This window comes from Thunnus thynnus, chromosome 6 (genome assembly GCF_963924715.1).
Source record: "Thunnus thynnus chromosome 6, fThuThy2.1, whole genome shotgun sequence".
In the NCBI taxonomy this organism is placed as follows: Eukaryota; Metazoa; Chordata; class Actinopteri; order Scombriformes; family Scombridae; genus Thunnus; species Thunnus thynnus.
The window spans coordinates 27,375,234-27,398,873 of record NC_089522.1 but is presented as its reverse complement, the minus strand read 5'-3'; the positions used below and the strand labels follow the sequence as shown (position 1 = coordinate 27,398,873).

Here is a 23,640-nt window from a genome sequence, read left to right as displayed (position 1 = left end):
AGATAGCAACAGGTCAAGTAAAGGGAGTGCTGGAGTTCTGCAGCTCAGGCCTCGTTGGTGCCTGGTAGTGCTTGGTGGGTTTTCTTCTTTTCAAGCCACTCTACCTAAAGAAAAGAGTATGTGTCAAGCTTTCATCCATTTAATACTCTGCAGTTTACATTCCATTCCTGTTTAGTACATGTTGCTACTTCAAGTCTAAGCAGATATTGTTAGTCTTAAAGAGAGAGAGAGTAAAAGAGAGAGGAGGGTTGGTTAGGGAGGGATGAAGGGTCACAGGGGTTGGGAATTCATCTTGTGAAGGTTTTCCGTGATTACTGTGCACTGCTTGCTTGAAAGGTCACAACTTGGTGTTTGAATCAATTGATTGGAATGAGCAATATGGCGTGCTGCCTTTTTTCGGCTTTCATCTTTCCATGTTTGCCTATCACACGCTCTGGTGGGGATGAAAGCAGATAGGTTGTCTGAGCTCAGGAGATGCTCTGAATTCTAAACTTTTGCTGCTGCTATCAGAAAACAGTGTTACATATTTTCATGAGAGAGTGTCACTCCTGTGAGACTCATGTCTAGTATGTTCTCAGTCCAGCTTCTTATTTTCTGTAACACATTGGGTATGCCTTTAAGATGTTTCTCACAGATTGTCCTGCAGCTGCATCAGTGGGTTTATTAGCCGAGTGGGCGAATCGAGTCCCCTGAAGAATTCTTCTCACGCTGCCTCTGACAGGCTTTGGCTGTCACAGAGATGTAACCAGGATGGGAATGCTGAAGTGTGGGTGTATGATAACATGTGTCTGTTTGCGTATGTGTGCATGAGAGTGTGGGTGTATGTTTGTGTGTGTGTGTGTGTGTTCGTGTGTGTGTGTGCGTGCATTTTTGAATTTGTATGTTTGAAGGGCCATACCAGTGGTTTTGGATGGTTTGGTCCATCATCTACAATTCATGTGTGCTTTATACCACTGTTGGACATTTTTCAAAGCAATCTATAGTCTTTTAAGTTGCTTTAAGCTCTCAACAGGTCCATTACTGTAAACATTCAGTCACTTTTATGATTTTTCAAAGTTACTGTATCATTCATGCACTAATGTAGTTGCAAGAATTCTTTGTTGGTGCAGCACAGGAAACTCCGACATTTGAGATTCTGGTATCTTGAGACTCTCTAACTCTATCTCTTGGCAGTAGAATAACAAGAAACCTAACTCAGAGTATCCCTCATATCCCTCACAAAGCCCATGCATGGATATTACATGTCGTCTGGGTTTGATTTCCTGACGAAGTTGTTGCGAATGCTGCTCAGTAGCTGAATCTGAAATTTATGATATCAGAGCTTAAAGGTATACTATGCAGGATTTTTTGGTTGGTGTTTGTAAACACAGAGCACTTAAAGTTGGCCCTCCTAACCCGTGAGAGAGAGAGAGAGAGCAGTGGTGGTCAAATGAGCTAGAGAGTAAATAAAGAGAGCGAGTGGTGCAGGTGAGAACAAAGCTGTGAATCAGATAAATAAAACATTATTTACTGATTGTTTCACGGCAGTTATGTTCTAAAGCAAACAAATACACTCACACATACACTCTCCCAGGCATAGCTGCTCCGACACCCACTGATTTCTCAGTGGGTAAATGTACACATACACATACAAAGCTATATACATACATGTACATGCACCTACACATTAGAGATAAATTATTTCCATATCTCAAATATAATTAGAACAGGTTGTTTGAAGATAAGTAAAAAGAAATGTCTTAAAAAAATGAAAGGAGGTTATAGATCTAAGTGAACTGGGAAGGTCGTTCCAATCAGATGGAGATTTAAATTGAAAGATAATTTCTTCTAGGAACGAAGAAAAAAAGGATACTCAGTATGCCTCAGACTATACAATGACCTACATGGAATTAAGAATTGTTTTAAGTAAGAAGGATAGTTAAAGAAAATGCATTGATCACACTGTAATGTGCATTGCATTAGTGAGATGTATGCTTGGAAGAGTAAATCACAGTATCATCTGCATATAATTGAATATGATAATCAGAATAGATTTGTGGGAGATCATCAATAAAAATGGAGAACAACAACAGCCCTAGAGATGAACCTTGAGGTACACCTTTTTCCATAATCATAACTGACTGACTGCCCTGATAAGAGACACACTGATGTCTGTGGTCAAGATATGAATTGAACCAAAGCAAAGAAGGTTTTGAAAGACAAATAGCATAAAGTTTGTCAAGGAGGAGGCAGTGATCGACCATGTCAAAAGCCTCAATAAGATCGATAAATATTGTGCCTGTAAGCATGTTGTTGTCCATTGAAGAAGATCATTGGTGAATTTTAAAAGAGCAGTAGTTATAGAGAAGTTAGGTCTGAAACCAGACTGGTATGGATATAAGATGTGGAAGTCATTTACATATTGAGATAGCTGACTGTTGACAGAACTTCACTATTAACTCTAATATGAGTAGTAGTGCTTTTGGTGGAATTATTGATTATACTATACTCAAGTGGTGTCCCACCTAAGAAATTAATCAACCAATTATTATTTAAATTATTATTAAATGCAAATAATTAGGTCTGGTGCCAAAACTGTTAAGGGTTAATAAAATCATTAACATCAGATCAGATTTAGTGTTTCTTGTTGTGGTTGTACATATATTCGCCGCGACAGCACTTTCTGACCCAAACAGCTGATCTACAGTGTAATTCAGTGCATGACATGCGTAGTAATATGGATGTTCTACGGCTGTGAAAATGTAGTGCCAAAGGAAAGACCTGTCTGACGGCAAGGTAAAGCGGTGAAATATAGAGTACATTTAAACTGATATTGATTTTTTTAGGTGGGCCACAGCAGTACATTGCCTGGCTTCCGAGTGCAAGGCGAAGTATTAGTGTATTACATATACATACACACACACACTCTGCATCATGATGCCTGATACGTTATGGTTTATAGCAAACAAACAAAAAAAAAATTCACACGGCATAGATTGGTTTAACAGCATGCTCAGTACCAACAAAGTTTCTTATCAAAAGTCACTTATAAGTCCCAACAACTCAAAAGCATGATATACCATCATAACAAATTAATGGTAGAAACAAGAAAAACAGTACTTAGTGTAAAATAAAGAAGATTTATCAACTGTGGAGTTGTGATGATTTCATGAGGATATCACAAACAAATGCCTCAGCACCATCAGGGCAGCCAAACAGTGAGGGTTTACCCACAGGAATAACTCAGCATGGCAGGATGGAGTAGAGAGTATTTTATGTCCAGGTCACAGAGCTTTTTTTTTATGGGATCAAACTGTCGACGTTTCTGAAGTAACCCAGCACTGAAATCCGGATAGATGTGGAATGATCTAAATAAGGACAGAACGGCTTCTACATCAATTACAACAGCATGATCTCAATATTGATGTCATGATACTAAAAATCACATGATTTAATATTTAACTTGTTTTGTCCCGCTCAGTCAGATAACAGAAATACTTATAGATAATAACGACAATAATAGACACAGACATTCTCAGGAGTTATTTAAGAGATATCTGTGCATGTAGTCTTACAAATAAAAGCAGTAGAGAATTGGGAAGCTTTTAGTGGCTGCAATCACTCACTTATCCATTTTGGGAAACAAAGAAGCATGAAAATCTGATTGGCTGTTAATGACCAGTGACTGTGAAATTAAATAAATGGGTTGAGGAGCTAGCATGTGTTTGGATGCGGAGATGACAGCAGTTCTCCAGCTGCAAAACTCTACGACAGCTGAAGGTAGTACCGTCTTGAAAGGATCTTGGCTCAGTTATTTCAGTCGGACCAATCTTTTTCCAAAATGTTATGCTTCTGTGCCTTTTCTCATCAATTGTTCATGCACCAAAATGCAGTTGTTTCTCTTGGTCCTGTTAAACAACAGCTGGGCAAACTTCAGGCCTGTCTTCAGGCTTCTGTTTGGCGTCACCTGTCACTCGTTATGCACGGATTCTGTTGCTCCTTTATTTCTAGAGCTACCACTACTTCAACTTGCAGGGCAAACATTGTGCATTGTGAGCAGAGCATTTCATAAGTAAATAGTGGAATTCCTTTTGGCTGGAATGTGTACTTGTCTTTGCGTCACATGCATGTACAATATTTATGTGTGCATATGCATGCCTGCTGTTTTCATGCATGTACATGGTTGCCATATGTGCCACTGGAAATTGCAACAAGTTACTAGCAAAAGGAGAGCTTCTGAGGCCAGTATCTTGTGGGTGGGGTGGAGTTCAAAGGATTACAGTGTCGGTCAAGATCTTTATCTCAAGGGAGAGATAACTTTAACGCATGACGTTGCTCAACTCCTAGACTGAGAGTAAAGGTCGCACTAGCTTTTTGAACCAGAATGCAGTAGCATAGTGAGAAAGCAAATTCATATGTAGTTCCCAACTCTCCCTGAGGTGAGGCCAGTTTGACAGTCTCAAACAAGTTTACCTTAACATGTTCGCTTTAAGATCAGGTGCAAATATGGACTCGTCCATCAAAGGTTACTCTGAAAGTTTGTGGAGGTTTTTGCCCAGATGGCACACAGTGTGTCCAGATGATACCCCATCCCAAGGGAGTGGGAAGCAGGAGATGATCACACCAATGGTTGGCTGGTCGGCACCACTGAAAGGAATTTGGTTAGTCAGCAGTTTCCTTTTGAAAATGGCCCGGGATTGTTGTTGTAAGGGTGTTTAGTCAGGGGAGAGAGGATTTGGGGGGATAAATCGAGTTATTTATTAGCTGGAGCCATTTAAATGGGAAAACTACCATGACAGAGTTGGGTGGAAATAGGAACTGGCGGGCCATGCCAACTGGAAATGCCAGGGGTGGCATCGTGCCAGTGTCGTATCTAAACTTATAGCCAGAGTCTGGGCAGTCTGGATGCTGAGATGGTGAGAGCAGAGATAATAAACCCACACCGTGCTCTACTTGGCCTGGCACAATGAACCCTATCAAGATGATCAGATATGAGGGCAGCTGGTTAAGCTTTGTGTCTCCTCATTGAGTGTGTGTATGGGTCTATCAGGTGCTGTGAGAAAAGGCAGTTCTGTCTTTTTATTTATGTGACTGAGTAGGTCTGTCAAGGATAGGACTTTTGATTGAAATCTACACTTATGGAATCCTTTCGAGATATCCATACACCATTACTCCACATTAAGGCAAACATGCACTCCTTTTTAGTTAAAAAAATATGTGAAAAACAATGTAATGTAATATGTTCTGTCTGCTGTGTAGCAATGCGCATCATGTCAAATCTAGTGCTTGTATGATACCTGAGACTTTTCCACTTCCAGGAATAATAACATGTTTTTCTACAAAACCATTTTTAACTACACTAGTGGTATGGCTCTAGGAATAGCAATGTCAGGCTGTTGATCGGTCGGTCGGTCATCTGGTCTGTTGGGCAGTGACCGCTCGCCTTGGTCCAGACTGAAATATCTCAACAACTACTGGATGCACTGAAATTAACATTTCATGGTACCCAGAAGATGACTGGTAATGGCTTTAGCGATCCCCGACCTTTCATCTAGCACCACCAGCAGGTCAAAGTTTTCACTTATCCAGTTAAATATCTACATCTGCTAAATAGAATCAATACAGAAATTGTCTTTACCAAAAAAACGATTGTCTGTACTAAAAAAGTATCAAGGTTTGATTCCGATTCCTAATTCTGTGTATGTTCAGATTTTACCTCCTTAGTGTGACTTGCGCCCAGGCACTGCATTGTCAGTTTCACTCATATCCTTCAGTTACACCTCTGCTGTCGTTCCATTCATATAACATGCTGAGTGACATGATGATCACAGTCTGATTGAGAAGCAACCTGTCCTCTGAGGTACATTTGAGGTGTTTTTACTGCTGTTAGAGGTGACATAATTTTTCCGTGATAGAGTCCTTCCTGATTCCCGAGCGAGGAGCCGGTCGTAAAGGACTACTTGTGGTATGTTAGTTTTCACCCGGGGGGGGAGACGGAGTTTAAAGCATACTTAAACAGATTTATGTCATCCAGTCATTCTGATTTCAACCTCGGCTGCTTTCCCCGGCTCTCTCTGAGTTTTGTGCAATGTGTGTATTTATATGTGGGTCACTGCAGTCAGCTGTGAATTTCTGAAGCCAACTCCCACCATAAAGATTAGAAAAACAGCCAATAGTTATGATTTCTTTAGATGTGTGTGCAGTGAAGAAACTTTGAGCTCTGAATGAACTCTATTCATACCAGTGTCATGACCTTCTGTTTGCATGCAAACTCTTGAAAAGGCCTCAAAGAGATAATAAATGGTAAAAGTAAACACATCTCAATGTCCTGTTTCCTGTCTCAGCTTTTGTTTTCTCTCCACCCTTCATGGGTCCATGTATAGCACTGGGTGTAACCTTGCTCAGTGGAGACTTCAACCCCTATAAATCTCTCTTGTGCTTGCTGCAGGTGACTCAGGCTTCCAAGGTGTGGGGAGAGGTCCCTCTGCCAGAAGACTTGGAGGCAGAGAAAGATGTCAAGGCGTCACAGAGCTTACTGGACGATGACGAGGACTTTGCTGCTGATGAAGCCTCAGGAGGTGGGTTCGATAAAGGCTGGATGACCACAAACCAAAGCAACAGCTGCACTTAATTCGTGGGAGTTGTGTTTTTCATCATGCATTCCTTATGTTGTTAACTAATCACGAAACTGAAAATGAGGGAATGTAGGAAATGATGCTCAGAGATGCAGAATAAAGTTTTATAATGTTTACATATAAACACTCATTTACAGGATTTACTTTTTACAAGGAGAATTTCGCTTCCCTGCAGATTTTATGTTCTACTTGTCACATAGGTGAACAAATGATGTTTTTTTTGGGGCCTTTAACCTTCACATTGACCATTTTCCTATACTTGTGTCTGTGACTTTAAAGATCTGCCCAGTGGAGAGGATGATGGAAGTGCACCATGGCCTCCGGTCCCTGAGAGCACAAGTAAGGGATCAGAAAATATAGTGATTCAAACAATTCTCTGCGCCAGATTTTGTTTATATGTGGAAGATCACTCAACTCTCTAAAGGTCCCCCATCTGTGTCCCTGACTTAAGTGGCTGCATGCAGTGTGTGTGTGTGTGTGTGTGTGTGTGTGTGTGTGTGTGTGTGTGTGTGTGTGTGTGTGTGTGTGTGTGCGTGTGTGTGTGTGCGAGTATGTGCATGATGTCTGCCTGAGCCTGCATTGAAGATGCCTTCACATCCTGCTACACCCTGTCCTCCCTCCTTTCCAGCTTGCCAGAGTCTGGTCATAACATGGGGCTTCATCTTTGTCTTTGAGATATAAACATCTCCTCTCCCCTTTCATCCTTTTAACCAGCAGCAGAGGTGACAGCACAATAAGATACATAAAAGCATGACGAACAATAAAAGCTGCAGCAGAGCATTACTGTTTTGCATTCCATTCGCTACAGCTTTGGCTTTTTACAGCCCCCCCTTGTTTTTTTTTTTCTGCCAACTTGAAGAGTATTTATATGCTGTGATCTTTCTATATCACATGACACACTAGCAGGGGGAGAGAATATTTATATAACTTATTAAACTCTGCATGATTGGTCTAACTCTTGTTTTAAATTTTGCCTGTGGTTTGTTGCTGTAAGTGACTCTTCTGTTCTTGGTCCATTTTCACTGTTTTTATCATGTCTAGATTTCTCTTCATTTCAGACAACAAAGCAACAAAGAGTCTCGTCAGTCCCATCTTGGACTTTCTTCAAGAGTTCAAGAGTATCAACTAATAACACTTTATTTGGTTTGACAAATTCTTATACTCAATGATAGCTGGATTTATACCCACAGCTACTTGTTTCTTAAGACACGTACAGTAGGTTCCACACATTTACATACATTTTAACAGTGCAATTATTGTTTAGACACTTTCATACTCCGCACATTAGATGACATGTAAGAGAACACATGTATGGACAATGACCAATATGGTGCGGCTCAGTTAGCACATGTGACTTTTCTGGCACAGATGTTATGACAAAGAAATCTTGAATAACACTGCATATTAATATTTTGACAGTGTTCAATCTTCCTGACCATTTATACACAGAGCCAAATGTTACATACCTCGCCTACCTCGGACAACAGGACTTCCTTCATTTTGAGAGCTGACAGATATATTGTAGGTGATCAGGCAGTGCCGTGCTTTATTTTTTTTGTTATATTCCCCACATCAGTTATTTTGTGATACACTAGGCTAGGCATATATTTTCACAAGAGAGCAGTGATCAAGGTGAGCAGAAGGTTTGCCGTAGTCACTTTTTTGAGTAGGCGCACATCAGCTACGCGGTAGCTACTCAGCCTGTTCACATAGCTGCCATTATTAGACCATTAACCCCTCAACGCACAACTATAAATCCAGCTTATCACTTGACAGCATGTTCAACATAGTCCTACTGTAATTCCATTTGGTGCATCTCTATATACTATGTATTTTCAAAGATTTCTTTCTGAGTATAGGCAATTTTGGGCAGTCAACATTTATATTATACATATTTCCACCCTGCAGAAAATTAATTTACCAAAGCAATGAAAATTGTAATTGGTGCAATTTCCCTGATTATTAAAGACAAAGTTCTGATAATAGCTGCTGCTTCTTAGTTTGTCTTTGGTGCCAGACACTGTCCCTTGACAGGTTACATCATGGCAGAATCATTTTTTTGGTAGCAGTATTGCGAGTTGACATCAGAGCTGGGGCATTTAGCAGAATGTGTCTTGTTCACAGAAATAGCACTGCTGTGAGGCCTTGCTGAATTTGGGTAGTTAAAATAGCCAGAGGGGCTTTTAACACAGTTGATATTATTGTGTCTGGTGTTGACAGCATGTGATTGTGCTGAATTAGACTAGTAAGGTTTAACTGAAGGTTGAGTCAGTTTTTAGCAGCTTACCAAGAAAATTTTCAGCTAATATTGAAAAAGACTGATTAACTGAGTCATGCAGTAGTTCCAGTAAACAATCATTTCAGTAGTTGAACGTTTTATTTCAACCTTCCACATTAAAGTTGCGGTCGTTTTGAAGTGTGTATTTCTCAGCCAAAACCTGGTGAGAACTTAAGTGCTTTTATCCTCTGGTCAGACTCAGTTTGGCAGATACAAATGTGCAAAAAGAATATGAAAGTCACAGAATACAAAGCCTGTTTGTGTTGTGTTGACAGCACGGGATGGGAAAATATTCTTTGTTAATGTGCTCACATTTTGTGGTGTGAAATGAGCCTACAAACATTCTCCATTACTCTGCTTTATTGCTTCTGTTGCTGTAAAGTTACCGGCTTTCCAAACCACATAAAGGTCAATGTTGCTTTAATGTGGCAATTAAATATGAGGTTGAGATTATGCGGTATTTTCTTTAATATATTGTCTTAATTCAAAGGTGGCTAGACATTTGTATTCTGCTCAGTATGATGATCATGGTGCTGTGACTGGAGGAGGCTATTTCCATATATAGATCTGAGTGCGACAGCAGTGGGAAGGAAATTCGGTTTCCTGCGCTGAATGCTCAATACTTTGCTGAGTGTCTCTGTCCTGTTGGCTGTCCAGACCCAAGCCTCTGCTTTCCTTCCCCCCTCAACTACTATAAAGTGAGAGACGTAGGTGCCACAGTTGTCCCTATTATGTCTTGTATCCTGTTGTGTTACTATTTGCCTTTGGTTAAGGAATTTCCATTTCCCTCTGTCTCAGACTTGCACATTGAAGATGTGAAAAAAAAAAACCCAAAACATCTGGAGTCTAAACTGTTTTTGAGATGAAGCTATTTCCAACATCTTTTGTCCATTGTTGTTCTTTGTCTCTGCTTAATCATAGTCTGCAATCTTTCCCGGAGATATGAAGGTTGCGTCCCATGTCCTCCTAACCTCCCATCTTGACCTCCACAGTCAGATCCCCGAAGAGATTTCTGGGAGACAAAATCCAGCTTATCTCCTCTGTGAGAGCCGTCCCTTGTTCCACAGGCTCCATTATAGATATTCCCACTGCACCAAGTGGAGTGTATTGGCCACTTTGTTTAGAAACCAAAGAAACAAAGATTACCATGTCCACTTAGTAATGTTGGTTGGTGAGGGGCTGCTGGGGTTACGTTATTCCCAGTGCTAATTTTGGATGTAAAGCCTGAGAATTCATATCTCAGACGACTTTAGCCTGTTTGACATTGTTCATTTAGCAGAAATTGTTACATTAAACACTGCGTATGAGTTAGACTAAATGTTTAAATTGTGATCCTATGAACAGAGAAGAAGTATAACTTATCAGGGTTTCTCACTTGATTCAAGTAAAGGATGAGCAGAGAGATTTGTTCTGTGTTTAGTTTTCAAGGGTGCTTTGCTTAAACTTGAGGGTCAGGCTGTCCTTGGTCCACTGGGAGTCACGTAGAGGCCGCCTCACTGACAGGTTGCTGTATTCTTGTGTAGCCTCAGCTGGTTTTACCTCTAATGACATCAAGTGGTAGTGGATGCTTGCTGAAAAAACACAACTCAGGTTTAGATTATTCCGTTATCTCTAGAGGAGAACAGATGATACAGCATAAGAGGACAATACATCAAGGTAATGTACCCTGTCTGTCAGTTTAGCCCGGGCAGCGGACAGGCTGGGGCCAGGCCACCCACTCAGTATTTCTTCCTTTTTTCATGGGCAGTTGGTGAGATATGCGTTTCAGTGGCACTGCCTCTCTTGTGAGTGTGTTTGTGTGTCTCTGTGTGTCAGATACAGGGAGCCTCTTGGGTAATTACACAGAGGGACGAGCGCTGGCAGCTGCAGTTATTTTGGTGAGGTCTTTGTTGTTGCACTGCTGGGGGCCCTAAAGGTGGTCACAAACCAACTAGCAAGAGTCAAACGAGAAAAAAGACGGTACAGGAAAAAACATGCAGCAAATTATAATCAGATGGCTCACTCCCATTTGTGGACAAGGCAGTTTTAAAAGGAACGTATCATGCACGTTTCCGGGTCTATATATATATTCTCTGAAATTATACTCTACTGGTATATATTTGCATGATTTTCAGTTAAAAAACTCTTTATTTATCTTATACTGGCAGCTCCTCAGTTCAGCCTCTGTCTGAAACAGGCAGTTTTAGTTCCTGTCTCTTTAAGGTCAAAAATGTTCAAGCCCGAATCCAATTTGAACTATGCAATTGGACAACATGAACAACCTCAGGAACAAAGGCTATAGAATGGACAGCCATTTGTGGGCATGGGTGATCGATCTGACATCAGTTCAACAGGGAAATAGAGGTAACTTTGCAAACAAAGTATTCAAGTCAGGCTGAAGCCCTGGGTTTTGACTTGCAGGGAGCATTTTACATATGTTCCCCTCAAATTTTGGAACTTTGACCATTTTTAACATAGACATCCAACATCATAACAGTATAAAAATAACAAAATCACAAAAAGCATGATATGTCCTCTTTAACAGAGTAGACAAACACACATTTGCTGAAAGGAAACTGAAAATAAGTAGTTGTTAAAAAGCCATTCACAAACACTTGATAGTGTGACTGTGCACTCAAGGTGGACATTGTTCTGAAAGACTCCTGCTGAATGGCCTTAGTCACTAACTCGAACCTTATTGCTGCACCTAGCCCCATGATGCTGCACTCTGTTGTACCAATAACAAACGTGTTGCCTTGGAGAACTGGCTTGTGCCGCTCCTCTTTAGGAAAGAGATGTTGAGGCTTTTATTGAGAGAGAGAGAGAGAGAATGTGCGACTGTTTGAAATATGTCTTTTTCCCCGTGGCGGTGTCAAGGACAAAGTCGTAACTGATACCTCTGTTTATTTTAATGACCTCTGTGATCATGTATGCTGCAAGAGAAGAGAATATCTAAAATTGGAGCTAAGAAAATGTTTTGCTGTGTTACAAAACAAATACTGAATTAGAATTTGTGATTACTGGCGCACTATTCAGTTGTCCTGTAGTTTTCCCAGATCAGAGAGTTTATTTGGATAAAGCTCTGCAGTTGTTCAGTGGCTTCCTGGTTGAATACTCAAGTGTCCATATACTATAAATAATACCTCTTCTGGGATTTGTTAAGCCCTTAACTCTTTTTCCTCTGGTGGATAATACATTAGTGCATGAACAGTATATACTGAATGCACCGCCACTTATTACTTAAAATGATTTTCTTTTATCTTTCTTCTGTTTGTTCCTCCTGTTACACAATGACTGCTTTGTTTCAGTCAGTGACCATGCACATAAAAGAGTTGGGAGTAATAATAAAGTGATTACCTCCCTCTCTCTGGCACTCACTCCCATTCTGACAAGGATCACAACATATCAGCAGCCTTTGAAGTAGCGGATGCTTCATTAGCTTTAATTAGTTTGGGTTACCATTCTTGGGGGAGATCTCAGATGGTTTTGGGTAGGGTATGTTTTCTGTCAACTGTTTCCTGGCTTCATAACTTGTTATTTCTCTAAAAAAGTCAGTTCGGAAACTTCAGGTACCCGCTCCTCACCTGTAGCATTAGACTGTAGCACCAGACAGCAGCAGCTACAGTCAATCCAAAAGCACTTTTTTTTACACCAACTCTTTCTAAATTGCATCTCGTCTCAAAGACATGCCACAACTACAGTAATGGTGTATCAGAAGCCATATGTTTCTTGTATTTGCAGCTGTGAAACAGCTGGATCCAGCACAGTCACTTCATTATGAAGGAGCTGTTGTTTACTGCTGTCTGTTATAGTTTATGGAGTGGACTCCCACAGAATCTGGATCGGAGCATTAAAATCTGTCTTGTCAGCACATCAGTATCAGTTTTACTCAATTTTCAAATGGAATTTATTTACATGACTTTTGGTCCACTTTTTAATGAAAGACAGTGAGCAGATACTTAGAAAACTTGTAAATGTGTTGTAAACTATACTCAAGGGTCCCTCTCTTAAAACCCATCTGTGCTTCAGAGCTACTGAAAGGCCTCCTCAGTTGACGTTTCAGAGCGTGCCCCAACGGTGTAACTGCATCCATAGCAATGGAAGAATGAATGAGTCACCACAAAACAGAACACGGTCTCTCATGCCCGTGCCAGTGCATAGGGCTTAACTTTTGGTAAAGACAAAGGATATTATGGTGCTTGGTTCTTTCCATTTAGGAGGGAAAACAGGAAGCAGCTCCTCCCTGTGTCGCTGTAAAGCCCCGTGGTGGATGTGTCTGTCTGAGACAGCATAGATGTGAAGAGCAGTTTGCGTTTGGAGTGTGTGTTTGGTTCGGAGGATATCCTCTTTGTTCTGTTGGACTAAAGGGGAGCCGTTTCTAAAGAGATCCCCTCCGACCTTTTCTCCATGACGCTGTCATGCAAGCAGGCTTCCTTGTTTGTTTCCAGACAGACACCGGTTGGACTCATTAGTCAACAACGACCACAGTCTCTCAGCATCCATTGTCCCATTAAGCACCACTGTCCTCAGCATGTGGATGGTAATGATTAGTGGCACAGTTGATGTTGTTAACGCAGAGCTGGTTTTGACATTTCTAGACAACATTACATTACTTGCATTTCTTGTACAAACTTTTCTTGGTTGTTTCCTAATGTTTATTTTACTTCTGTTTTTCAACACATTTTGATAAATACATTCTGTTTGTTGTGTACTATAATTCTCAGCAGCTGAGACTTTTCTTGATTTCCTGTTTCTGTGAAGACAACTCTTTGGGCAATTCTGTTTCTGATTGTCACTTTTCTGTTTTCTCTCCTCGCTTCCAATCATTTCCTTTCTAACTCTCCTGAAACTTTAACCTCTCTTGCACCTGCTTGGCTAACTTGATCCTTCTCCCCGGTCCTTGTGTCGCTTTCCTTGTTTGAACCTCGTGCCCCGTCGACCTCTGTGCCACGTCTCTTTCCCCTGCCTATTGCTCCTCGCTCCTCGCATTTCGTCGCTTGCTATAGAACACTGGTCGGACCCTTCATATGTGGGGAACATACAGAGCCCAGTCGAGCAAGAATACAGTAAGTCCTCAAGCACGGTTTTCTTTTTATTGCTCTGGGTTTCTCTCCTCTTTCCTCTTGTCTTTGGCACACTCTCCTGTCACCTGCTCCACTCAGTTATGCACTTTCATTTCCAAACGCTCTCTCAGATAACATTCCAAAGAAGACTCGGCTTGGGCATGCAGTGATTGAGTCCAGCTACTCTGTTTTTCCAAGTGTCTTGCAGGCGTCTCCCAGTGTTTCGGATGCCAGTGGAAAATGATGGGCTTGTTCCATAGAGTAATAGAGTTCATCGCACCCAAATGACAACACTTGCATATTTCCAGTTGAAAAATCTTTTGTAAAGAGATGTTGGAGTTAAATCACTGTTCGTCTTTGTGCATGGCCAACACTTGCAAAAAAGTATTCCGCAATTTAATTTGAAAAGTGCTTTTTGTAATTTCAACCTCATGCACATGGCTTACCCCTATGATATGAACCAGCTGTTTCACAGAATCACTACAGCATGAGTAGGGAGATATGCTTTATTATACACAGCGATGGTAGTAGTGATTTTTGCTGCTTACATTGCAAGCTATGGGAGGGCACAATGGGGTAGGCTTAATAATGAAGCCAGAAGTCATTCCCTAGAGTTCCCTAGAGGGCAATGATTGGACTTGGAGACAGAGTTGTTTGGCTGGCCACCAAGAAAAGGGTAGAAAGGAGGGGTCCTGTCTGCAAGAGTCCAGCTGAGAAAGACGCAGCTGGCATAGAAACACATATTACACTGAGAGAGACAAGAGTGAGAGAGAGAAAGAGGAAAAGCCCAAGGAAGAGAAAAACATGAATTATTTTAATTATTTTTTATTTGAAGATTTTTGACGGGATTGCTGACGCAATATGGTTTTGGGCCTTGTTCTTGTAGGTTCTGGCCCTCTTTCATTCCCTCCTTCTCTCAATGGCCCGGGTGGTGCTGGGTCGATGCCGTGGGCGCTGCCTTGAGGGTTGAAGGTCAAGCCCAATGCGGCTGGGCTTTAAAGGCCAGGCTGGGCTCACTACTCAATCAAGTCTTTGTCTTCTGCATAGGCCTCTATGTATTCGGAGGGGGCCCATTGCACAAAGCCGCCACAGTTCTGCTGAACAGCTTTAATAGCTAAATAAGTTTGTGAATTAAGAGTTTGGAATGCTTTTTTTCCAGACTCCTTTTTTTTTTCATCCCACCCGTCACGTCTGCACTCTGATAGTTTCATCACCCTTGATGGTAGCGGTGCTTGACGAGGGGATTTCCCCCCCGCTGGAAACAGTGAATGATGAACAGGAGAATGGGTCTTGGGAGTAAAAGAGCTGCTCGTTAGCAGTAGGGCACAACCCGGCGCTCTAATCAAAGGATCTCAGGCGGCGGCAGTTCCACACTCGCCAGCCCCAAACGATAAAGCGGCGAGCTCAGAGAGAGTTGGGGCTACGAGCCACTGTTGACCTGGCGGCGAGTACCCACTCAAGTGATTAGATTATATGCGGGTCAAATGAGGCGCTTTGATGAGTAACTTTGATGTTGCCTGTCTTCTGGTTCCACATTCAGGCCCAACAATTATTCCTATAAGTCTGACAGAAACAGGCTGCAAAGTAAGCACTCGGGCACCCTGCCAGGCTGTTCTAAAGCCTGCACTTCTGTTGTTACAGTACATGTTCAGCTCACTGAGTGTTTTCATAGGCAGTGCTCAGTTTACTTTGTCATAAATGAGGCTTTTCCTCACCAGGAACGGGATGTCTTGTAGTGCCAGTGCTGTGTGTAAGGAAAGGAAACTTAGTAGTGTTTAAGATGGCTGTTTACCAGCCAAAACTCAAGCAGTGGAGCATAAGCAAAAAGGTTCTCCACAAGCCTTTAACACAGAGAACACACAGCCTGAATCTGAGACACAAAATCTTTAACTTTTAATTAAGTTGCTCCTGGTAATCATGATAAATGTCAGCTGTCAGTGTCCACATGTCTAAGTGATGTGTAATTATCAGAGGAGAAGGGAAAGGGAGGAAACAATATACACAAAGAGTGTTTGTATGGTTCCTGCCCTCTCTGTGTGTGTGTGTGTGTGTAGATTTATTGTTTTGCACATATTTGGGCATGTATATTTGTACCTAGCGGCTCAGCAGATGCTTACTTAGAACATGACTCTTTGCTTCTGGCATGGCAAGTAGCATCTGACTGCGAGAAACAGTACAAATATTGACTTCCTCCCTAAACCCACACTGCCAGTCTGAAATCAGAGGCTGGCAGGCCTGTCCTAACAAAGTGTTGGCAGTAGTGTGAGAACGGGGCACCCTGCGGGCCGGTCTATTTTAAGTTTCATAGGCTAAACCTTTGACATTGGAATTATAATAATACAGCTGACATTTTGGTTGATAATGAGTTACTCTTATAACTCATCAAAATGTCTTATACAGGTAGATAATAGAGATTTTGACAATGTAGTAGTTGAAATAATCTTTTTTTGCCATAGATACGCACTATGGCAGGTAAAAATCATAATGCTGAGTCAAAACAATTTTGTAAACAGCTGATTCTTTAAAAATGTTGATCTTATGATATGTAGTGTGGAAGATGCAAGCAGTAGAAAATGTTAGAAGCACTACTTGTAAACCATTTGTTCATTTATTTTGAATGGTATTATTGCACAAAGCCCAGTAGAGTTCGTGTCACTGCTTGCTTGCCAACGCACTTAAATAAATCAGCATGATACATTGCTTAAAAAAACTTTTGCATGGTGTGTTGTAACCCATTTATGTAGCAGATGGGTGGAGTTCTTCATATGTAGGGCAATGTGGGCGCTAGAAGAGGAGGGAAGAAGAAGAGAATTTCCTCGTCAGTGTGCAAAACCAAATTGAACTTTGTCTTTTTTCCCTCGCTACATTTCTTCTGAGTGATTAGAGGGAAGGGTCAGCCACAGTGTAGTAATTTTCTGGGATCAGCGCCTTACTTAAGGACGCTTCCAGCAGACACTATGGGCACTAAAGATGTAATACCAACCAGCTGCTTGTAAGGTTTTGAAAGTGAATCAGATTACCTGAAATAATTAGGATTGTACTAACCAGATAAATCCCATTTCACCTGGCACTTTAAGTATGACTAGTAGCGGCTAGTTTGTAGCTTCTGTTTGATTTAAGTCTGAATACAGACTGCGTTATATTCAACCAGTTGACCTATATTTTTAAAGACCAGTCAGACCAGCTAACATAGCCCTTTCTGTAGGCCACTGTTAGGAACTCCTGCTGCAGCCCCCTCCGCTGCTCTCCTGCCTGCCTCATATGTTTGACTTGGTGGAGGGAATGTTGAGGCCCGCTTCCCAATCATTCACAGAGGATTTTCTTCTTCTTCCTCTGCAGCTGCTGGCACAGTAGTGGTCCTGACTCAAACTGCCACTTAGCTTGCAACTCAAATCATTAGTGTTCAATCAAGAGATCATGCTGCAAACTCGTGGTCGCGCTATTTTGACTGATCTCCACGTACTTTGTATTTGAATGTATGCATTGATTACAGGGCTCCATCCCAAAAAAACAATTTTAACTGTCTCGAGTGAATGTAAACTGTCCCAAAATCAAGACAGAGCAAGACAGAGTTTTCCTTGGGCCCCTAAATCACTAAAACCACCATTGTTGATGTATATTTTACTGTTCGTTGACACTGAATGTAATGTACTGGGTACTCCCACCATGGCCATGTGACCATGCCCAGCCCCAACTCCCCTGTCCTGAATTTCACCCATTGTCATCTGGTCACCCTAAACGCAACATATTTGCGAGGTCCTGCCAGCCAGTCCTGCCGTTTGTGACTGAGGGGATAGATGGACCGGTACCACAGGAACATTTCAGATCTCTCGCTGAGTAGCCAGCCAGTGATAGTAACTATAGTAACAGCATGAGAAGACGCGCTCCGTTGTAATCAGCGCTCGGTTAAGTTTGTCATTTGTTAAGTGATAGTTTCGTCCCAGAGGCGAAGAACTCGGTTCGTCCCAAACACATTTGGGGAATTTTTTTTCTGACTTTTTTTGTGTGTATGATGGGAAAGCGTCTCTGTGTCCATGTCCGCAGAAAGACATGGATGGAGAGGAAGACATGTTGTGATACTGTAATTTCATGGTTATATTTGAGTATGTAGGGGCAGAGCATGCCTTTTTCAGCGTGTGCCTCATGTTAGGGCCTATGTGTGGTGCAAACACTGCAGCTGTCGGTTTTAGTGCAGATCCAACCACAATTGAGATATGGAAATAGACGCCGTAATTTGTATGTGGCTCTTATTTAAGCCACAGTCATGCTCTTCAGTTTTCACTTTCACAAACATTTCACCAAAGGCTTTCCTTGGGGAAATAACTCCCGAACAGTATCCCATATGACATTGCCTTTAAGAGACTTTACCACTTACTGCACTGCATGAATACGGCTTATAATAGATAAACTCTGCAACAGATGGACATTAATGCTGAGCCTGTGGTTGTTGTCAGTTATTGTGTGGTTTAGCTGACAGATTCTCCTCCCCTCTCGGTGTTTCTAGTTTATTATTACAGAGCTCTTGTCAACTTCACCGACTCCCTGGTCTACGGCCCTGAGCTTGAAGACATCTTCTCTCCAGCCTTTAATGAGATCACTGAAGCAGTGGTGGACACGGTAAGTTCTTTCCTCATATGATAAAGCCTACTGAATGGTGGTCATGTACACTACATTATAAGGCTACCTTACAAGGTTCATGCATGTGATTTATGACCTTGTTGATTTAAGCATGTGTGACCTTATGTCTGAGAATAAGGCTCAGAGTTGTTTATTTCCACCTAACCGAGTCTGGTTTTCCCCCTGCAGCTGGAGTCGGAGTACAACAGAATTCCAGGTGTCCAGACAGTCAGCGTGGTCCTCATTAAGTAAGAACACAAATCCTTTAAATCACACTTTGTGACATCCAGAGTAGATACCATACAGCTGTGTGCTGCTGCCTGGGTGTCTTACCCTGGCCAGGTGATATTTCTTCCCCTGTTTCCAAACCGCACAAGGCCAACAGTGTAGGCCTGTAGTCGATAATTCATCAAGACTGTAGTGAGTGATTCCTCTAAGGGACATCCAAAGAGAAACCTTACCTCTGCAGTGCACTCCACACACTCTGTTCCCTCACTGGCCTTTCTTGCTCTTTGCAGGAAGGTTATAAGAGACGATGGTGTGGATGTATTTGTCGAGTTGGATGTGGGGTCTGACTACAACAGCAATGAAGATCAGATCCGCAGCGTGCTCTACAATGTGGTGAAGGAGGGAGCCATTGCTTCCTACGTAACATCAGTCCAGGGCTTTCAGTTCAGACAGCTTGGAGAAGGTAAGACCTCAGAGACATCAGCAACACCACGTAACACAGCTTTGTAACACAGGTGATGGACTCCTTTACGCATTAATTTGCTGTAAGTTTACAGCAAATTAAGATCCACCAGTGGGGTAGGCGGTGTCATTAACATTTCCCTCTGGTTTCTAGCTCTACCTGTGCCTCCAGTGGAGCCTATAGCAGTGCCAGGTTTGTACTGTGCCATGCGTGTTGCATGGTGATTGAGCCGACTGTACTGTAGAAACTGTAGGGTGACTGTAGTACCTTTTAGAAAGAACAGTCGAGCAGTTCCTTTCTCATGATGTTGGAATTTTATGATGACCTTTACTTTGACTTTCAAGTACAAGTAATGGTCATGTGGTTTGAAGAATGTTTTGCATGGAAGCACCAATGTAAAGTAGACCACTGAGTGTGACCCCTGAAGTCTAGTAGTGCACAGTGAAAAAGAAGGACACTTGCATGGCATGAGTTTGATTAGGAATACTGCTGTACCTTGTGATCTAAACACGCTTTGGATTTACGCAAATTCCACCAGCTCCATGCACAGGCACAGCAACTGATAAAGCATATTGGTATCTTTATCTTTAAGTTCTTTATGTATGTGATAGGGTTCTGTCTGTCTATCTATCTGTCTGTTTTTTATCTAGTCTGTCTGTCCTTCTGTCTGTAGTCTCTTGGTCTGTCTATGCAGTCTGCTGGTCTGTCTATCTGGTCTGTTTGGCTTCCAGGCTATCTAGTCTGTCTGTCTGTCTGACTGTCTGTCTGTCTGTCTGTCTGTCTGTCTGTCTGTCTGTCTGTCTGTCTGTCTGTCAATCTAGTCTGTTTGTCTGTCTATCAATCACTTTGTCTGTCTACCTTTCAATCTATCTGCATATGTTTATCTGTCTAGCCTATCTGTCTATCTATCAGGTTATGTTTAAGCACAGAGTGGAATTTACACCTGGCAGAACATTTTGTGCAAAACAAATATTTTAAAAAATGTTATGAAATATTTGAAAATTCCCTTGAAAATTGTGAAGCACTCCTCCGATAAAAGACTTCACAACGTGCCTGAGACACACTGGCTTAGCTGAGGGGCTCAAGATGCTGTTGTTTTTCACATCACCGTGTTTTATTTGTGCTGTGATATGACATTAATGTAGTGTATTGGCTGTACTGTAGTCTTGGCTTGCATGTCTTTGATCCTTCAACACATCGCCTCCTCCTCCTCCTTCCCATCTGCATCTCTCTTAGTAATCCCCAGCATCAGACCATGCATGCCAGATGAGCACAGGTGTGGTGATGGGACATGTATCCTGATGGAATACCTGTGTGACAACAGACCAGACTGCAAAGACATGAGTGATGAGACCAATTGTGGTGAGTGGCTTCAGCTTGACTGGCCGGCAGGTTGTAACACAGCTACAGCATGGAACACTGGCTTGGTGATGTGTGATATATTCACTTACAGTAACATCTATAGTAGGGCCCGACCAATACTGGATTTTTTAGAGCCGATGCCGATACCGATATTAGGGAGTAAAAAAATTCCAATATCGATATATCAGCCTATAATCTTATATATAAGAATATATACATAAACACACATTTTTTGCAATGATCCCTCAAACGTGGTTATCAAACACAAGATATACAGTAAACTTCACTGGGAATTTAATAATTATAAATAACTATAAATTAAAAAAAACATATTTACAAATATATTAAACTTGAGCTAAGAAAAAGGATAAAATACACATAAAATCCTGCCTGTATAACTTTAAAAAAATACTGGCGCATATTGGACAACATATACGCCGATACGGATATATCTGTGCTGTGATAGGCCAATAATATCGGCTGACCGATATATCGGTCGGGCTCTAATCTGTAGTTACTGTAGCATCCAGTGTCTGAGTATCTCTAATTGCACAATTGCTAAGTTTAATCAGAGATTTATTTTAGATGTAAAAAGGCCGGTCGCTCCAGTCACCCCAGCTCCTGGGACCACAACCACCGCCAAGAAGCCCCCACGCCCCCCCGTGCTACCTGGACCCTGCAGAGCGGATCAAGCCACATGCCAGAGCGGAGAGTGTATCCCTCGAGACTACATCTGTGACGGAGAGAGGGACTGCTCGGATGGAAGTGACGAGTTCAGATGTGGTATGTAATGCAGCCTCGTGTATGTGCATATTCTCAAACAACGACATGCATTCTAATTATCCTCTGGCTGTTTACAGGTACTCCGTCTCCCTGTGAACCTAATGAGTTCAAATGTAAAAATGGTCGCTGTGCCCTCAAGCTGTGGCGCTGCGATGGCGACAACGACTGTGAGGATAACTCAGATGAAACAGACTGCCGTAAGTTTCCATTTATTTTGCTTTAAGCCCGTCTGAGCCTGAATTGAAACTAATCTTTACGAGTGATTAAAAGCTGCTCTAAATCTCCACCTGTCATCTCTACAGCCACCAAGGGTCCTGGTGACAGGTGTGCTCCTGAGCAGTTTGAATGCCTGAGCGATCGCACCTGCATCCCAGCTAGTTACCAGTGTGATGAAGAGCCAGACTGCCCTGACCGCTCTGATGAGTACGGCTGCAGTAAGTCTCACACCACACTCACAACAGCTGTCTACTGCTCTTACGATCTTTCTTTCTCTTTCACGCATATTTCCCTCCTTTCTGTTTTACTCTCTCTGCCTCTCTGACTCTCCTCTATAGTCACCCTCTGAGTTCCTTTGTATGCTGTGACTAATATGCTGTGAACCAGACTCTTTTCACACATTGACTGAGACACACAGAGCTTTTTGTGAACCGTCCATTCCTTAGAACTGAAAGGGAATTGTCCGTCCATAGCAGAGAATTATATTTCCTCTGACTTTCAGGCATTTATGAGCTTCACTGGATCGCCAAATTCCAGTCACATGCCAACCTTCTTGGACATGTGCATTTATTATGTGGGCTTAAACACTTTCACTCATCTTCTTGACACATTACAGCCCCTCCCTCTGTGACAAGCCCGCCAGAGGAGTCCATTCAGGCAGCACGGGGGGCGACGGTGACATTCACCTGTCAGGCTGTCGGAGTGCCAACTCCCATCATCACCTGGAGGCTTAACTGGGGACACATTCCTGTCAGTGGCAGGTGGGTTTGATGAGAAATTCTCCACACCTCGTCAGCACTGTAAATAAAACTAATCCAGTAAACTAACAGCATTATAGATTATTCAGGGTTTAAAGAAAATGCCGTCGAAATGATTTTGAATATCTATGTAACTGATATGCTCTGAATGTTCAAAAATAAATTTTCTTGATGCTACTTTAAGGAAAACATGTGTTGCACTGTTTGGGAATGCTTTCTCAAACAAAACATCTGCATCTGCTGAAAGCCAATCTTGCCTAATTGATCTGCAACAGACCATGACGATTTGAAAATGACTATGAATTTGTCTTCTGTACACTATTCTCATCTGACATTTGATGACTGTTCTTTGAGAAAACAGTATTACTATCGCCAGCAGTGTTAGATCAGAGTTTCAATGCTGCCTTATAATCATATTTAGACATATTTAGATTGTAATGACTGACATACAGTATGTGCGCTCCAGCTTTTGCAGTCATGATCTCTGCGAATGAAAATGATTTTCCAAAAGCTGTTTCATAATGTTCATTCTGGGCGTAGCCTGCTGTGTACAGTTCAGCTATTAGAGTTGAGTCTTATGAATTTTTACATTAATATATTTCTGCTACCTTGAGAGTCAGAAAGAGGAGGCCTCCTATTATGGTTCACGCCGTAGTTGACATACAAGACTAATGAGAAAAGGGCAGGATATTCTTATTTAGAGATGAAGTGATCATTTGTGTTTGTGTATCTGTGTGTTCTCAGGATCTCCATGACCAGCGAGAATGGGCGTGGCACCCTCACCATTCGTGACGTGAAAGAGGCAGATCAGGGGGCATACACCTGTGAGGCCATCAACGCTAAAGGCCTGGTTTTTGGTATCCCTGATGGAGTGCTAACTCTCACATCGAATCCAAACCCAGGTACTGACACTTCACTTTATTCCCATGGGTCCAGCATGAGAAACATTACAGTTTTAACAACAAAACATAAATGAATTATAGTTACAGTAAGAATATACATTGACTTGTGTCTTTTTTCTCATCGTCTTCTCTCCAGGCAACTGTCCTGATGGTCACTTCAGTGTGTCGGGCCGCTGTGTGCCCTGCTTCTGTGCTGGAATCACCAAGAACTGCAAGAGCACTGGCCGCTACCGCAACCAGATGAGTCTGCGTTTCACTGAGGAGGATGACTTTAAAGGCACTGAAACCATTGATGCTTCTGAAAACAGAGATAATATACTGACAAATTAAATGCTTAAAGGCGACCTATTATGCTCTTCCTTATGTTCAGACATATA

The 23,640-nt window shown here is 41.9% G+C and overlaps 1 protein-coding gene across 1 annotated transcript in view; it reads left to right on the top strand.

Annotated features, from left to right (window-relative positions):
- hspg2 (heparan sulfate proteoglycan 2) overlaps positions 1–23,640 on the top strand; it is a 102,387-nt gene that overhangs the window by 26,880 nt on the left and 51,867 nt on the right. Inside the window, exons 2-15 of the mRNA XM_067593144.1 lie at positions 6,428–6,557; positions 6,894–6,953; positions 13,878–13,937; positions 18,439–18,551; positions 18,741–18,799; positions 19,070–19,242; positions 19,396–19,434; positions 20,479–20,604; positions 21,190–21,387; positions 21,465–21,584; positions 21,690–21,821; positions 22,220–22,364; positions 23,106–23,263; positions 23,400–23,540. Coding sequence (XP_067449245.1) covers positions 6,428–6,557; positions 6,894–6,953; positions 13,878–13,937; positions 18,439–18,551; positions 18,741–18,799; positions 19,070–19,242; positions 19,396–19,434; positions 20,479–20,604; positions 21,190–21,387; positions 21,465–21,584; positions 21,690–21,821; positions 22,220–22,364; positions 23,106–23,263; positions 23,400–23,540 — 1,654 coding nt within the window. The remainder of the gene's footprint in view (positions 1–6,427; positions 6,558–6,893; positions 6,954–13,877; positions 13,938–18,438; positions 18,552–18,740; positions 18,800–19,069; positions 19,243–19,395; positions 19,435–20,478; positions 20,605–21,189; positions 21,388–21,464; positions 21,585–21,689; positions 21,822–22,219; positions 22,365–23,105; positions 23,264–23,399; positions 23,541–23,640) is intronic.